The sequence below is a fragment of the Peromyscus eremicus genome, chromosome 1 (assembly GCF_949786415.1).
Source record: "Peromyscus eremicus chromosome 1, PerEre_H2_v1, whole genome shotgun sequence".
In the NCBI taxonomy this organism is placed as follows: Eukaryota; Metazoa; Chordata; class Mammalia; order Rodentia; family Cricetidae; genus Peromyscus; species Peromyscus eremicus.
The window spans coordinates 95,910,459-95,928,088 of record NC_081416.1 but is presented as its reverse complement, the minus strand read 5'-3'; the positions used below and the strand labels follow the sequence as shown (position 1 = coordinate 95,928,088).

The 17,630-nt window shown below is 42.4% G+C and overlaps 1 protein-coding gene across 2 annotated transcripts; it reads right to left on the bottom strand.

The window, feature by feature from the left end:
• Positions 1-3,785: 3,785 nt before the first annotated feature.
• Positions 3,786-13,847, bottom strand: LOC131900989 (tripartite motif-containing protein 30A-like). Of its 2 annotated transcripts, XM_059252305.1 has the most exons (7): positions 13,416-13,835; positions 11,227-11,322; positions 10,366-10,596; positions 7,049-7,071; positions 5,292-5,392; positions 4,993-5,019; positions 3,786-4,755 (listed from the first exon to the last, which is right to left on the bottom strand). In XM_059252305.1, the coding sequence occupies exons 1-7, from the start codon at positions 13,833-13,835 to the stop codon at positions 4,157-4,159; spliced, it is 1,497 nt and encodes a 498-aa protein (XP_059108288.1). In that variant the 3' UTR covers positions 3,786-4,156. The 2 variants fall into 2 exon arrangements, with proteins under 2 accessions (XP_059108288.1, XP_059108296.1); XM_059252313.1 differs by lacking the exon at positions 7,049-7,071 and having other exon boundaries at positions 5,292-5,419; positions 10,370-10,596; positions 13,416-13,847.
• Between the last annotated feature and the right edge of the window lie 3,783 nt (positions 13,848-17,630).

Here is a 17,630-nt window from a genome sequence, read left to right as displayed (position 1 = left end):
TATACATACAAAAGCTAAATTATCACCAAGGCTTCTTAAGCCATGGCTTGACCTTTGGAGAAGTCCTTCACTTTTCCAAGCAGTAGCTTTTGTGTTAGTACCTGAATTCCATTACGTTTTACTGCAGCTTGCAGCATTCCCTCAAGACTCAGAAAATATTTGTGGAGAACCCAGCTTTCTTCCCTCCAGGAGACCCTCTCAGCTGTCCCTATCCCCACAACTACCCTTACCTCCCCTCCCCCCGCCCCAACCTCTAGTGTATCCCCATTCCTTCCAGCCAGCTCCCAGTACCTAGAAACAAGCTCTACCTGGGACCCCCAGTGGCCACTCCTGGCAGAGACTAAGAAGCACTCCCTACCAGGCAACCCCCACCCACCACACTCTCCTAAGATCCAGAGAGGACAACAAAAACCAAGAAACAAAACACCCACCCAACAAAGACAAGACCCTGTATCAGCACCTAGAATACAACCATCCCAAACCCAGATACCTAGATGCCAGCATAGAAACACAATCAATCTCCACTGTCAGCCAGCAATCTTATTGCAGTATGTCTTCAACAATGCAATATAGCTGAAGCACAAGACGAGGACTTCACATTGCTGTTATGAATATGATCAAGGACCTTACTTGCACATGTAGGCAAAAGCATCTGTATATATAACAGCAAAAAATAAAACAAAAAGAATTTTGAATAATGAGGATGCTACTATTTCTCAAACTGTGGTAGAATATTGTGTTAAGATGTGTTACTTTTGTTTATGCTCTGGAACATTTGTTTAGTGATGCAAAGATGAGATGCATTTGTTTGATTAGATAAAATTAACCTTCAGTCAGGAGGTTGAGTCAGCAACCAGCTGATTAAAAAGTGGTAGGGAGGAACCAGGTGGAGAAGGGCTTTTTAAGTGGGGGTGGGGAGGAGGCCCAGCTTTTTGGGAATTGAAACCATAAAATGCTCAGACAGCCATCTAGCTCTTCATGAATTTTCCCTGCAAACACCATTCCATCCCATTTCTGTGTAGTGATTTGACTTTGTACTCAGGTCTGCTATACCTCCAACCTCAGTGATAAGAATGAAGGTGACCAGGAGAGCACAGCTCTGGTCACACTGTTGTTGAGCAGGGCCACACGTGTGTGATTCTAAAGTGCACAATACACATTGACATTTATTTCACACAGAGGAAAGGCTTTCCCATGAAACACAGTTATGGAAGAAATATTAAGCAAAAAGAATTTTGGAGAGTGATGAAATTAGAACATTTTTTCTGTTGAATGAATTTATAAGTTTTTTGTTTTTGTTTTTATGAGACAGGGTTTCTCTGCATAGCTTTGGAGCCTGTCTGGAACTCACTCTGTAGCCCAGTCTGGCCTTGAACTCACAGGGTAACCCCTGCCTCTTCCTCCCAAATGCTAGGATTACAGGTGTGTGCCACCACTGCCTGGTGAATTTATAATTTGATAAAAGTAAAAACATCTGTTATTTTATAATACAGTTTTCTAGTTATTTAAAAAAATAATTAATTTATTTTTATTTTATTTGCATTGATGTTTTGCATGCATGTATGTCTGTGTGAGAGTGCCCTAGCTTAGAGTTACACAGTTAGCTGCCATGTGGGTGCTGGGAGTTGAACCTGAGTCTTCTAGAAGAGCAGTGAATGCTACTAACTGCTAAGCCATCTCTCCAGCCCCCGGTATTCTAATTCTTAAAACAAAACATGGTGATGTTTTATGTGGGCTGATGCATACTCTGCCAGCATGTATTGCTAGAATCTCTAATCTACCTGCCTCCCTGTGTCACAGAGACAAGATGGAACTCTACTCAAAAGAAGTCCCCAGTAGCTGCCTTGCAGGTGCCATACTAACCTAAGTGAGTTTTCATGATGAGTGCCTTGTCCTGAGTCACAGGTCTGGAAATCTGAGAGCCTGGCTGCAGGCTTCTGCTGTGAGGCCCCTATCCCATCCTACAGTGTAAGAAGAGTACTATTCTGGTACTGGGGCCTGAACATCCTGAAAACTCCCAACATGGTGTGCCCTCTACTTATGGCAATCTGACTTTAAATAAACTCCTTATTGCCTAGTAATCCCTCACAATATCCCCTTGAACCAACTACCTCATTGCAAGCCTGGCACATTCCTCTTTAAAAGCAAAACAAAACAGAGCAGGGTCTTCCTCTGTCACTAGCCTGGCCTCAGATGCACAGCAGCAGCCTTCCTGTCTCAGCCTCCTGAGTGCTGGGATTGCATCAACACCATCATGCCAGGTTCTGGACTCAACTTCAACAATCCTTTATTACAGTCACAGGGAGGAGATAAAACAGACACCATGGTGTGTTGTAGCCCACAAGGTTTACTAGTGGCTGTACCCATCACCATTGCATAAGAGGTTGATTGGACCACGGGCCTGACTATCAGGTATTTGGAAGGGTCTATACTTGACTGTAACTACCAAGGGGGAGGTCTTTTGCTCTACCTCTTGGCATTGTTATAAATAGACCTTTGGAATGAAGTTCTGGGCCAGTGGATATGGAGCCAGGCTCACTTGAGGCTATCCTGTTTCTGTTTCTCTCCCCTCTTTATTTCTAACTAAGTCTCTTTCTTTTCCCTCATTCCTCAAGAGTCCCTGGGGTAAATAAATGTGGGGGCTGGTCTGCCACAATGGTGGATACCACTCACATACCGTAAGTTCCTGGAAACTTTCTACTGTTTACATTTCACCATACAGCACAAGACAAGTTTACTGATATTTTCATCACTGTCATTGATTGTAAAAGGGAAAATCATAGGATTTAACATACTTGATAAGAAACATATTCAGCACAATAATTATCCTCTCAAAAAATATTAAAACAACAAAAAAAATCATAGTTATCTACAACATATTTGGAGTAGACTCGATTACAGATTCCAGGATCTAAGAGCAAGAAATCATCAGAAAGTCAAATCTTAGTTTCTCCCAGCTGCCCACTTTTACATGGAACAGCAGACTAAGGACACCTCCCCAGTAATGAACAGAACCATCATCTACTGAGTGTGCAGTGGGTGCTTTATATGCATTGACCTTTGTCTTTTTAAAAACTACATAACTCATTTTACATTTGTGTGTCTAGGCCTGGGTGTACTGTAGCATGTGCATGGGGTTGAGAATAATCTGGAGGATTGGCTGCATCCTTATTCCAGGTGGTGTAAGGGATTAAACTTGGGTCACTGAGCTTGGAGGAAAATGTTTTTACCCTTAGATCCTTGTAACAGATTTCAAATTTATTTTCTTACACTGACCTACAGGATGTGTGTACTCTGTATAGTAAAATTGTAAAAAACAATAAATAAAAACCAACCAAACCCAACAAAAAATCAAAACAAAAAGTAAAACTCCATAAACATAGGCTTTTGAGGATGTTATTCAGGGTTACAGTGCTGTGTGGAGTGTCAGGAATAGAACACAGATACTCTGAACACGCAGTCTTAGTGGGAACCATTGCAGATGTTTCCTTCTTAAGTTTGGATGAAGCACATTGTGGTTAAACTGATGTACCACTAAGGGCTCATTACTAGGCTAGAGACACCTTCATATGATTTTTTTTTTTTATTTATTATGTATATGGAAGAGGGTGCCAGATCTCATTACAGATGGTTGTGAGCCACCATGTGGGTGCTGGGAATTGAACTCAGGACCTCTGGAAGAGCAGTTGGTGCTCTTAACCTCTGAGCCATCTCTCCAGCCCTCCATATAATTTTCAAAACTAGTGGACAAGCTGGAGAAGAACTTTCTTTCATCCGTTGTCAGGGGCAGAAGGATGGGCTTGTGCAGACACGGCAGAGCTGAGTCGAGTGGCTCAGTGGTAGAGCATCTCCTCAGCATGCACAAGGCCCTGCCTTCCCTCTGTGGCACCACAAACCAGGAAGTGGGGTTAGCAGAGGCTTCACCTCACCTAATGAGGAAAGAGTCACTTTCTTTGGGAATATGGGAAATGAGGAATTATTGCCTTGTAACCAGACAAGCAACTGGATCAAGGAAAAGAATCCATGCTGGTTTGTATTGAGAACTGAAGTTTATTAAAAGGGAAAGAGCAAAAGCAGAAACAGTTATGATGATGCCAGGGAGCTCAGGCATATGAGATACATCAGACATGGGGCACTGTGCATATATGGGTCAGGTTTAGGAGGGTGGCCCACATATTGTCATTGGCTCTGAAGATCCCATAGGATTAAAATATGGATAAACTTCATCAGGGAAGGAAGGTTCATAGAATCTATAGATGAGAAGTCCCTGGTTGGAAACATCATAAAATGAGAGAGTACAAGCTTCTCTGTCCAGGAAAACTCCAACACGACTGGGACGACCAGTTAGAGAGAGGACCAAGACACTGGCATTGTGAGTGTCAGAACACTCTTCAAAGGCATTATATACAGAACCATTCCTCATCCCTATAACCCAGTAGCCATATTTAGGCTGATAATTTACATGTTTTTTATCTTCAAAATTATATTTCATGCTGAAGAGCATTTCATTCATTGAATGAGGTTGGGGTTGAGTACATCTTCCATCATTTAATCCCAGGAGCCAGGCAACACTTGTAGACACGCATACTTCCCAGTAATGTTTCCCTGAGTGGATAGCTGGATATCCCAGGACACCCAAACCATAGGTTGAAGACACTTGCAAACTTCCTCTATGAACATTTCGATAATGTATTTCTCCTTTGTCCACATTAATGACAATGCTTTTCCTCTGTACTGGACGCAAGGTCACGTGAACTGCAGAAAAATGAGACATATAAGAGTCATATGAGAGGCAATGTATGGCCTTTTTTGTGATATAAGGAGCTGAAGCCTAAGGAGACAGTGAGAGGGAACTTGGAGGAGCCTTTTTATAGTCAAGAAGAGGCAGATTGGTAAAAGTATATGGGGAGAAGTAACATGACACATGAGAGTTAGAAGAGAAACTCTAAATACAGTAAGAAGAGAGTGGCTAATGGTGTGATTTCTCCTTACCCCAGTAGCGTTGAGCATCCCTGAGTTCTGAAAGGATGAAAATTCACAGCATTAAATGGAGGCAAAGGAATCAAAACATTAAATTCAATCTCCTCTCCAGATTAGGGAAAGGTTTAGAAATATGATATAACATGGGATTATCCCATGATGATGTCCCATTAAATATAATGACATCATTGGGATACACTATCATCTGCTTTTGTGAGTCCCTCAACCCATGTTCAGAAACATCACTCTCTTCCCAGAGAGTGCAGCCCCAGCCACCCTAGAATCTGACAGTTACCCACAAGTGTTCTCACCTTGAAACACTTGCAGCATGCCTTTCAGATCTGGAGCTTGGAAGATCCTTGTCTGTTTTCTCGGGACCATATCAGGCTGTTTCAGTCTTAAGGTCTGACTCCTAGGGACAAAACATTGACCTCCACATCTCAGACAGTGTGACCTCTGACCACCACTGACTGACTCCCTATCATTCTAACCATAGATGTCCTGGAGCTCTCCTGAGAATTCTGAGAAGGTGAGAGAGAGAGAGAGAGAGAGAGAGAGAGAGAGAGAGAGAGAGAGAGAGAGAGAGAGAGAGAGAGAGAGAGAGAGAGTTGACTACTAACTCTGGAGACATGAAATACATACTCATGAGCCCCCCCCCCCCCCCACTTACTTGCTGTGGGATGTTGGGAAAGCCTTAATTCCCAGGAGCTCTCTCCTCACCTGTATAAACATGCTCCCCAACTCTTCCTCCCATTCTCCAGAACTCTTAAGACATGATGAGCTAGTGAATTTTTAAAAAAAACCAAACTAAGGTAGCTAAAAAATAATGTGTGGGCCAGTCATGGAGTCATATGCCTTTAATTCCTGTGCTTAAGAGGGCAGAGGCAGGAGGATCTCTGAATCAGCCTAGTCTACAGCGTGAGTTCCAGGCCAGCCAAGTCTATACGGAGAAACCCTGTCTGAAAAACAAAACAGAAAGACAGAGAGAAAGAGAGAGAGAGACAGAGACAGATAGAAATATGAGTTTTCAAGGACTATCTAAAGTCGGGTGCAAAAGCTGCTCCTGGTAGTAGTGTCATGGAGTTTGAGAAAACCATCTGGAGGAAGCCAAGACTTCAAACCTTGCTGTCAATATGGACACTCTTGACCAGCTTCTGATTCTCTTGATTCATTTTTTAAATGTTTTATTCTTATTTTATATGCATTGGTGTTTTGCATGTATGTGTGTGTGGGCTTGTCAGATCCCCTGGAACTAGAGTTACAGATAGTTGTGAACCGCCATGTGGGTGCTGGCAATTGAACCCAAGTCCTCTTGAAGAGCAGCCACTGCTCTTAACTGCTAAGCCATCTCTCCAGTCCCTCTCCTGATTCTTCAAGTACTTTTGTCACAATGACATAATTTGGCAAAGAAGACAGAAACACCAAATTAATAATAACATGAGCTCCCATATGTTCAGAAGGAGCCTGATGCTGACAGCCTGGGTGTGACCCTTTACATAGGAGGGTACAGCTTTTCAGTCTTCTGAAGTATGTGGTTCATGTGCAGCAGTTGTGCCCACAGACTCGTCTGTTTTGCAAAATCTAAGTACAACCACAGAGGAACTCTGGATCTCTTCTGTCCTCATGAGAAACACTAATACACAGGAATTCCCCTAATATACAATATTGTGAACATTGATTGCAGACAGAGAAGACATGCCCTAGCTAGGATGAATTGAGGAATCAAGTACTTGTTAATGCAGATCCAGAGCCAGACACAAGCACACAGTATGGACAGAATGACGGAACCACAAGAAGTCTGAAATCACCTATAGCTGCATTTGCCTCTTCCCGCTGCTCAGCTTGACTCTGTATCTCCCCATTACCCAGTCCCTAAAAGAGAATCAAATCTCTTCTCAATAGTTACAAAACAGGCAGATCCTGCCTTTCCCCACCTCCTCATTACTCCAACTTCAGAATAACATTTTTGTCTAAATTCCCCCAAACCCATGAGACATTGATTCATGATGGATATTAAATAATTCTCACCACACAATAGGGCTATTCTTTCCCATCAGCCAAAACATACCTTGTTAGGACAGAATTCACAGCCTAGGGAGAAGGAGAAAATGTAGTTAATAACATATTCTGCATGTGCTTACAAATCCTGCTCACACTCTCACTGGCCCCAGAGTTTGTCAAGAGAATGAAGCCAGTCACTCACAGTTCTCTAAGACATGCTATAATTTTGATGCATGGCTCTTTACTTGACTTATATGTAAATTCATAGACTATTTTTTGTCTCATATTACAAGACATTGGAGAACAAAGATGAATAGTTTGAAAGTCTACATAGGTTTTGTTGTGTGTACAGCTAAACACATAAATACATGACTTTTTCCTAAACACATGTCAGCTATCCATTACCTTACTTGCAACTAACATTTTGACAAGCTGATTTCTAAATTATTCAGTAATTAGACACAATTTAATATATTAGTAATGAAGAAGTCACAAGGACCAGAAGCTTAGAATCTTTGATACTTAAAGCCAACTAAGGTGGTGGTGGTGGTGGTGGTGGTGGTGGTGGTTGTGGCGCACACCTTCAATCCCAGCACTTGGGAGGCAGAGCTAGGGGGATCTCTGTGAGTTCGAGACCAGCCTGGTCACCAAAGAGAGTTCCAGGAAAAGGTGCAAAGCTACACAGAGAAACCCTGTCTCAAAAAAACAACAAAACAACAACAACAACAACAAAAAACCCCCCAAAAAAACAACAAAAAAAACAAAACAAAAAACTATCCATATCTCTCTGTGTCTTTTTCTTCTCTCTCTCTAATGTCCTGGCAGGAAAAGAAGTTAATCTAAAGAGACATGTGTCCTCAAGTTGACAAACAATTGAAACAATTGAATCCCCTGTCCCCCAAACAAGAGAACTTCTTCAGTAATTTCACATTGGGAGAAGGAAATCAGAATCAGCTAGAGGGAGAACTGGCCTCCTAAAGATTTCAAGCAGTTTTAATTACTTACCAGACCACTCTAAAGTGTGGGACTGTAACCCAGATAATGATGGGAGAATGATGGACAGGACCACACCTTGACTTGGACTCTTCTTATGTATATATCCTTGGCTCTCTATTTAAACTTAGATCTCAGTTAGGGAAACTGAAGGTAGACAGAGGTTTTTTTTTTTTTTTTTTGGTTTTCAAGACATGGTTTCTCTGTGTAGCTTTGGAGCCTGTCCTGGAACTCTCTCTGTAGCCCAGGCTGGCCTCGAACGCACAGAGATCCACCTGCCTCTGACTCTTTTTTTTTTTTTAATGTCTTTGTCTATCTTCCAAATGTGGCCACAGTAATAATTATCCTTTTTCTGCTTTCCAATATTAATTTGGCTCTTTTATATAAGACAGATATCAAAACCTGAACCACCAGGTCCACTTTGATATGTTAAGTAGGCATCTCAGTTAGTTAGCCATCAGTCCTGGGACTGAGACCGAACACTATGCAAGTATTCTGGCATGTGTGGATTCTACTGGATATTGACAGATTTTAACTAAAGTTACATTCTTTGAGAAATGTCACCCCCTTCCTCCCAGCAGCTAACAATTTCCAGTAGCTCCTTGGGTGTGGTATAGTGAACTTCCTTAGAAAGTCCACTTTCCGTAGTAGAATGTGGTGTGGTTTAGACTTGCACAGGTTTGGTGTCACAGGCAATCACAGTTGAGATGTGCTGCTGCTAAGCTATGTGCAGAGGTCATTGTTTTCCTTGTACTCATCTACCACCTCTGACTCTTACACTCTTTCTGTCCTTCTGCAATGATCCCTGGGCCTTTAAATTAGAGGTGCAGTATATACATTCCATTTAAAGCTGGAAATTCTGAAGTCTCTTACTGTCTCCATCTTTGCCAGCTGTGGGGTTCACTAAGTAACCCTTCTGGCCTAGATGTCACTATATAGACCTGGATGGCCTTGTAGGGTAGCTTCATTTGCTTCTGCATTCTAACTGCTGGGATTGAAGGAGTGAGCCAGCATACCTGGCTTTAGGTTGGGAAGCTTATATTTCATTTTGATTGTTCTATGTTTCTCATGTTTTTGTCTCTGTGTATGAGAAGCTCTCAAGTCCTGGGATCACAGGCAGTAGATGCTTGGCTACACATGGCTTTCTCTCATATAACAAAAGCCAACAAAAGTGGATCCCATAATAAAAAGAATTCTGGAGAGAACTAATCATTCTAGTTATAGGTGAATTTTGATGCTCAAACTTGTCCTCATAGAGACATCTGTATGCTCATGTCCACTGAGTCATTATCATGGTAGACAAAATAAAATCAACTGGAGAACTAATCACCAGATGAATGCATAAAAATGATGTGATAGGCATGTATGTTAAAATATTAGACATTCCAAACAAGAAGTATTGCCATTTGTGGTAACGTGGCTGAACTCAGAGAACTTATGGTATACTAAACCAGGTGGGCACAGGAAAAAATAACACTAAGTGTTATTATTTAAATATGTATCATGTACAAAAATTGACCTCACAAAAGTAAAACTAGAATTTGGGTCATCAGGGGCTGGAGGCAGAGAAAGGTGGGCAGATTCTTTGGTCAAGAGATACAGTTTCAGACTTGTAGAGAATGGTGGTTGTAATTAGTATCTATGAGAATTACTTAGGTTAGCCATATATGTATGATTCTGTCTAATACAGGTGATAAGTGAGTGTTCTCAATCAATTAAATTAACACAATGGAAACCAATAAATTAAAGGAGTATGAAAAGTTCCTAAAACTACCAAAGTCTATAACATTGACAATTGAGATGAAAGAAACAAATTCTTACAGAGATATTCATCACCAGAATATGACTTTGGTTTAAATAATTTAAAAATGTAATAGAGATAAAATACAATACAAATTTTATGCCTGTAAGGATAAAAGAAGATACCTTTCATCTCAGCAACTCGAAGACAGATTCGGTGAAAACTTTGAGATCTTGGATGGTAACTTCCCTCCCACTAACCACACCAGTGGAATCAGAGGCAGTGGAGATGAAAATCTCTAAACACTGGAGGGGAGGAACAATTTCTACTAATTTCAAGTTCAGATGAAGTGACTAATGACAGGTGAAAATGTGCTCAGCATTACAGCAGGGTAATAACTACCCATGATGCAATTGATTTTCTCTCCAAGGTTCAGCTTTTATACTATACTTGATAAACTAAAAAATGCAATTTCCCCTTGCTATCCATGCATGCAATGATTCCCCAGACTCTGAAGCTTTTTTAGGACAGAGTTCAGGGAGGGCCCAGAGAGTCCTACTGTCCTCACCAAGAAGGTCACAGCAGCACAGAGGGAGGGAAATGGCTTTCAGGTCCTGACTCTCAGATGCTGGGACCTCCTGCAGTCTTACCTGCAGCATTTCCATGGTTGAGCTCTGCAAGTGATGCTCCACATCTGAGATGAGGTCTCTCACTGACTCCCTCTGCTTCACTACCTGACTTTGAGACTCTGCCAGGCTGTTCATAATGTCTTCCTCCTCCTGCTTCAGCTTCTGCACCTCATTCTTCTCCTTGGAGTTCAGGAATTCCCGAAGTCCTTTAAACTCCTTCTGAACTTTTTGTACATAACCCTTTGTTTGGTTCTTCAGGAATAAGAAAAAGGAGAGGAATTCAGACTATCCTAATGGGACTGGAAGACAGAAAAACACTGTTCTGATGGGGAGTTCTCACAGGGAAGTGTGCTTGGGAAGGGAAGGTTGTTAGGGAAACATGTGTCTCCTCTCAGTGTCTGTTGATGACATTCCAAAACAAAGATCTTAGGTCACCTTTACCAAGGCCATCTGAGCCAAAGTGGGATGCCTTGGTGTGTCTCAGTTTTTACACAGGTCCCACAGACTCTTTTTCCTGCCTGTAAATCTCCTTATTCTACCTCTGAACCCATGAGAGAAGCTAAACCCCAAGAACAGAAGAACTGTGCCTGTTCCCAAGCATCTTCCCCAACAGTCACAGCTACAGAAAGCACCACAGGAGTGAGATCCAGGACTCAGTGCCCACTCTCTCCAGACCCCCTCCATGGTGTCAGCTCCCCACATAGCCAGGCTCAGTTGTGATGCACTCAGTGTGCAGCCCCAGCTCCAGGGAACAGGTAGAGAGGAGTAATCAAGGCCTCTTGTCCTCATCAACTACCTGGGAATGAAGAACCAGGGAGCTTCTTGCCCAGGTCCCTCCCAGGCATCAGCCTAACTCCCTTAGGAATTAGGGTCCCCACTTGCCTTCCAGAAGATTTTCTCCTTTTGAAGGTCATCTTTCCACTCGTAACATCTTTTCTGATTTGCCCTCTGTTCCTGCAGAACTGCCTGGAGTTTCCCCTGTGGGAGAGGAATTGTAGCAGAGTCAAGATGTGTGCTTAGTAGGACAGCTGTTTTTAACTAAAGGTCAAGAAGCCTTTCTGGAAAGGCAGGAAGCCTAAGACTGTTGTCTTTTATAAATTGGTTCCATGATTTATGTACATAAAGTATGTAAATCTTCAGTCTCCAGCTCAATCCATTCTCCTATTCCTACACACACAATGTTCATACAAAGAACAGAAATCTCTCTTAGTCAGTTACCCAAGTACAAACCTTTACTTGATTGTAGCATCAGAAAACGGGAATAACTGTTAGTTTTTTTTGCCTTTCATATAAAAATACACACACACACACACACACCACATACCTGGAAATTGACACCCGAATTGGTGTTGTTTTTTAAACTGGGTCTTACTATGTAGCCTTGGCTGGCCTGGAATTTCTGTGTAGACCTGTATACCCTCAAACTCATAAGCTGCCAGGGTTATGGGATTGAGTCATGTACCACCACATTGGCCACCTGCACATTCTTTTTCTTTAATAAAATTTTTTTTTCCTAAATGGGGCACTAGTGGTGGTGGTGTTGGTGTTACACGCCTTTAATCCCAGCACTCAGGAGGCAGAACCAGGGGCATCTCTGTGAGTTCAAGGCCAACCAGTCTACAGAGAGATCCAGGATAGGCGTCAAAACTACACAGTGAGACCCTGTCTTGAAAAAACAAAATAAATAAATAAATAAATAAATAAATTTTTATTCCTGTAGTTAACATTTTTTCCTTTACCAAAATATATTTTTTCATACAATATACTGTAATTACAGATTCCCCTGCCCCTACTCCTCCCTGCCTCCCCTCCCGTTTAGATCCACACCCTTTATGTGTATTGTTAGGAAACAACCAGTTTAGGGCTTCCTGGCACACACCTTTAATTCCAGCACCCAAGAGGCAGAGGCATGCAGATTTCTGTGAGTTTGTGGGCCAGTCTGGTCTACAAAGTAAGTCCCCAGGACATCCACGGCTATTACACAGAAACCCTGTCTCAAAACCCCCTTTCTTCCCTCTACCCCTCAAAAAAGAAGAAAACAAACAGTCGTTTAAGGAATAATAAGACAATAATCACTACAGCCCAGACTTAACATTGTGGAGAAAGAATCTCCAAATGTGGGTTCAGTTCATTTTGAGTGGTCATCCATCTACTGCTGGGCATGGGACCTGTCCTTAAGAATGGTTTATTTCCCCACTGAGACTGCTCTAGAGAAAAGTAACTTTTCAGTTATAAGTAGCTATCAATTGGAGATTGCTTTTGGATTTGGGGTGGTTTATGTGTCCACTTCTTCTAGCTCTAGGATCCCATCTGGTGCAGACCCCTGCAGGCCCTAAGCATGCTGCAGACAGTTTTTGTGAGTTTGTATGTGGGCTCAAAACAAACAAACAACAGAAAACCAAGACCCAACACAAAGCTTGCCTCTATGTATCTCATTATGGAGTTCTTTCCCCTCTTTCCAGATGTTTCAACTGCCACATGCACATTCTCTTTGCTGCTGTCACTCATTTACTAACCCAATTGTTGATGTCACTAGACTGGATTTTAGGTAGATGAATGAATCTGACATAAACGTTGAAAGAAGATAAATATGGAATAAATTAGCAGTTCTACACTTGTACTTGGCTTTTCTTGGTCATTGACTCAACTTCACAGGGACAGTTCCAAGACATTCTTTTCTATCTTACTATTTGTAGTCCAGGAAGATTTTTTTTTCTTTTTTTTCGGTTTTTTCGAGACAGGGTTTCTCTGTATAGCTTTGGAGTCTGTCCTGGAACTCACTCTCTAGCCCAGAGTTCAAGCTGGGCTTGAACTCACAGAGATCTGACTGGCTCTGCCTCCCGAGTGCTGGGATTAAAGGTGTGTGCCACCACCGCCCAGCAAGGCAGATTCTTATACAATTAAGTAGAATAAATCATCATGTGTTTTTAGGACTCTGAAGGTAGGAAAGGATGGAATGATTACCAAGCCTTGAGTCTATGATGTCCAGGTTATTGACCTGTCACACCAAGTGGAGGTTCCTCATCTGTTACTGTCTCCTGCTCTGTGTCCCACACACTCCCACTTCTTACCTCATACTTATAGGCCACCTCTTCAATGAGAGCTGTTTGGTGACCACGGTGCTCCTGAGACTGCTCACAAAGCCTGCAGATGGCCACCATGTCCTTCTCACAGAAGAGCTGGAGTTCCTCTCCATGTTGTGCACAGACATTCACCTTCTGCTCCTCCTCTGGGCTGGACTCGATCCCTGTTAGCTTCTCCACTATGTTGGCCACATTTCGATTAGGACTCAGATTCCCAAACAGGTAACTCACTCGGCACACAGGGCAGACACCCTCCTCTTCTTCGCCTTCGCTGGTCTCATAGTTCCGTGTGATGCAGGCTCGGCAGAAGGTGTGACCACAATCAATACTCACAGGTTCCACCATCCGTTCCAGGCAAATAGGACAGATCACCTCCTCCTTGATCTTCCCCAGTACTGATGAGGTCATTCTTGCTGTGATCCTGTGTCTGTATCTCCTGACTCCTGACACTTCTGCTCAGGTACCTGTGTGATTGGGATGATCAAAAGGGGGACAAGTAAGAAAGGGAAAATCAGCATGGACGCCGTGTAGACATCAACAGTGACCTCCATGATAAGGGAAAAGAACACAGGAAAGAAGAAATAGGGACAGAAGTTTAGAGACATAGCTAAAGGAGCATTATGTCATACTTTAAAGGCCTCTACTCTAATTTCATCCCAAGTGAAAAATTTCAGATGCAGGGTTGTTTTTTCCTTTTACTGAAGAGCAGAAAGAGTTTCCTTCCAACAGTCTTGTGTAACCTACCTTCTATTAAGATCAACTCACGTCAGTCTATTTAATGAGTAATAGAGACTTATTAAGACATAAATTGAGGACATACACTCACGAATACTGAACCGAGTACACAGCTTAAGTCGTCCTCTGTTCTGACCAGGAGCGAATCCACCAGGCAGTCAGATCTGACCAGGAAGCAGGCAGCAGAGAACAGAGGCTCCTGATCCTTCTCCCTTTTCTTTTAAGAAGTCAGGTTGAAGAGGCACCGCCTCCTTTGGGCCTATAGCCCTAGGTCATGGGTGGAGCAAATACCACCACAACCATCTATCCATCCCTTTCTTTCCAAGGACAAAATCCCATCTTCATGTTAAAAGCATCAAACTACTCATGTGCTCCTTTATCAGCAGTAGTCAGTGTGACTCTCTGATTCTCTCCTTACAAGTCTCTTACCAGAAAGCCTGATGCTGACCTGGAGTGTACACAGTCCCATCTCCTGATAACATAGGCAAGGATTTCTCTTATCTCTGTTGGACCCCAAAGTTTAGGGTCTCAAGTGGGCGCCCCATGAACCCAGACTCCAGTCCAGTTGATGCAAGGGCATGAAGATTTTATTGGCTTCTGTACAGAAGGGTAAACTCTGCTCCTAAGACCAAGAGCTGCATCTTACTGCAGCCCCATGGGGGCTTTTAAAGGAAAAACCCACAAAAGCTATAAGACTACAATTTTCATACAATTTCGTTTCACAAGAACATGGTGTGATCACAGAGTGGGTACAGTCACGTCAGCATGTACATTCTTCCTGAAACCTCAAGGGGGGGTATCAGGGCAGGAGTCCAGTTTACAAAGGTCACAGTGGTCCTTCCAGTCACAGTTGAGCACATCTCTTAACAGAAATCTTTTTACATTGTTATGTTGTTACAGGGGTGATTTAGTAGTGGCTGAGTCAGGTGGCCCTTGGAACTAGATTTTTAATTTCTCATTTCTTGGTGCTTGAAGTTTCTCTCTTCCTGAGGCTTAGGGGTGTAAGGCTGAAGGGCTAGGGTCTTTCAATCTCATTTAGTAAATGACAACGTATGTTTTTGTGCACATGGGTAATGATGTCCTGCACTAGATGTACAGAGATGGCCACTTACAAGGCTCATTTGTGTTCAGTACACTGAAAGGGGATGAATACCATCCCTTGCAGTTTTGTTTTGGAGGTCTCTGCTCTACCCCATTGAGTTCACCAAAGGAAAAAGAGGTGAGAGCCAGGACAGAAGTGATAGCCAGAACGTTGGCTGTGTTATGCCACCAACGAGTGCTGTTTTTGAGGAATCTATTGTCTGTAAATGTTGAGAATGTATCTTGTTTTTCATCAAATACAGTGGCTGCCTTTTAAGCAACTGCTGTCCTAACCAGAAACTGCACCTCTGCAGCTACCAGCAGCAGTTAATCTGCAATGGCCCCAGTCTGCAGGAATACTGTTCCCTCATCCTCTGGGTCTCTCCAGGCCTAGAAGGGAAATTTTATCTTTACCCTTCTACTGAACTCAGAATTCAAAGTTGAGGTGAAAGCCTCCTAGCTCAGAGAGGTTGAAAAGCAAGTAACTAACCTTTTCTCCTTGCTGGGGACTCCCCAAAGCAGCTCATCCTTCTGCTCTGACCACACTTACGAACCCTCCCTACACATGGTTAATTTTATTTAGTCAAACAAATGTAACATTTCTTTGCATTGCAGACAGAAGTTGTAGAAAAAAAATGCAACACACCTTAAAATAATATTCTGCCGGTTGGTGGTGGCACACGCCTTTAATCCCAGCCTCGGAAGGCAGATCCAGGCAGATCCCTGTGAGTTCAAGGCCAGCTTGGGCTACCAAGTGAGTTCCAGGAAAGGCCCAAAGCTACACAGAGAAACCCTGTCTCGAAAAACAAAAACAAAACAAAGAAAAAATTCCATGACAATCTTGGCCTAGAAATTTGACAAAGAAATTGATGGGAGACTGTTGTCCTTTTTTAAATGGTTGCTGCTTTTTAAGCCCCAGCTGTCTGAATCAGCAAATGCTGCTTGGCGGCCACCAGCAGTGGTTAGGCCTCCAGGGCCATAGCCGGAGGGAATTCTGTTCCCTCAGGCTCCAATTCTTTCACAGCTATGAAGGGAACTTAACTAAATGTCTTTCTCTCTAAAGAACTCAAGATTGAAAGGTTAAGATGCAATTCTGCTCTTCAGAGGCTGAATAGCAAGTAGTTCACCTCCTCTCCTTGATGGCGTCCTTCAAAAAGCTCTTGTGCATCTCCTTGACCCTCATAAACCCTTTCTCACCTGGCTTCTCCCAACCACTTCCTGTCAGCTAGTTGCTGACTCAGTCTCCTGATCCCAAGTGAATTTTATTTAATCAAACACATCTTTGCATCATTACACAAACATTCCAGAGCATAAACAAAAGTAGCACACCTTGAAATAAATTTCTACAACAGGAGACTCCATGTATGAATGTCAGCAAGATACTCAGTTCAAAACCACATCGAAATTTATACTTCAGTGTAAACTAATTTCCCCCATAACCTGTAATATTAATTCACAGACAAAACGAATGGACAGCTCACACCTCATCAGCAAATGAAAGATAAGAAACTCTTCCCATTCTTTTCATGAAACTATTTAACAATACACACCACTGTTTCATGATAAAAACTCGACAAATGTTTGGGTATATACATAAATTTCCTTACTTTAAAGCCATACATGAAAAGCCCATGGCTAATCTCATAACAAATTTTGGCAATGGAAATCCTTTTCTTTAAAGTCATGCATAAAACAAGTATGTTTATTGTTGTCACTTCTATCAAACACAGCAGGGACAGGGGAAGTACCAGCAATACAAGAAGACTGGAAACATAAATAAATCAAAGATGTGCATATTAGGGTTTTTTTGTTTGTTTGTTTGTTTGTTTTTTGTTTTTTTGCTTTTTAGGATGGTTCTTTTGTGTAATCCAGGCTGTCCTGGAACTTACTTTGTAGACCAGGTTGGCCTTGAACTCAGAGATTCACCTCCCTCTGCCTCCTGAGTGTTTGGATTAAAGGCCTGTGCCACCACCACCCAGTCAGATTTGTTTTACAGATGAAAGTGTGAGACCAAAATGAGCCATCTTAGAAATAAGACCAAAATGTTTCCACCCTAAAATTAAGGCCTAAGATTTCTCCTTTTAGGAATAGGCCATTAGTTATTGAAACCAGTCAGTTCAGATTCCAGAAACAAGGAAGTGTAAAAGTACAGAGTCACAAGATAGTCACGAGGTAACGCCTGCCGGACTATGGAATGTCCTCTCCCTGGTTTCCAGGGTAACTGACCACAGAAATGCCCCCACCTGAGGGCAGCCAATGAGAAATGGTGGCAGGCAACCACTCCCTTAGAAGTAATTTCTAGATGTCCCTAGAAGTGAGCCAATCAGAATTGTACCCGTACTAGCACCCCTAAATGATGTAACCTTGTGATTTTTCCCTTTAAAAGCT

Coding starts and splice junctions, on each gene's coding strand:
- LOC131900989 (XM_059252313.1), bottom strand. CDS start 13,835: ATGACCTCATCAGTACTGGGGAAGATCAAGGAGGAGGTGATCTGTCCT. Junction 10,597..11,226: donor AGGAGAAAATCTTCTGGAAG/GCAAGTGGGGAC, acceptor TTATTCCTGAAG/AACCAAACAAAGGGTTATGT. Junction 5,020..5,291: donor CATGCTGCAAGTGTTTCAAG/GTGAGAACACTT, acceptor TCATCCTTTCAG/AACTCAGGGATGCTCAACGC.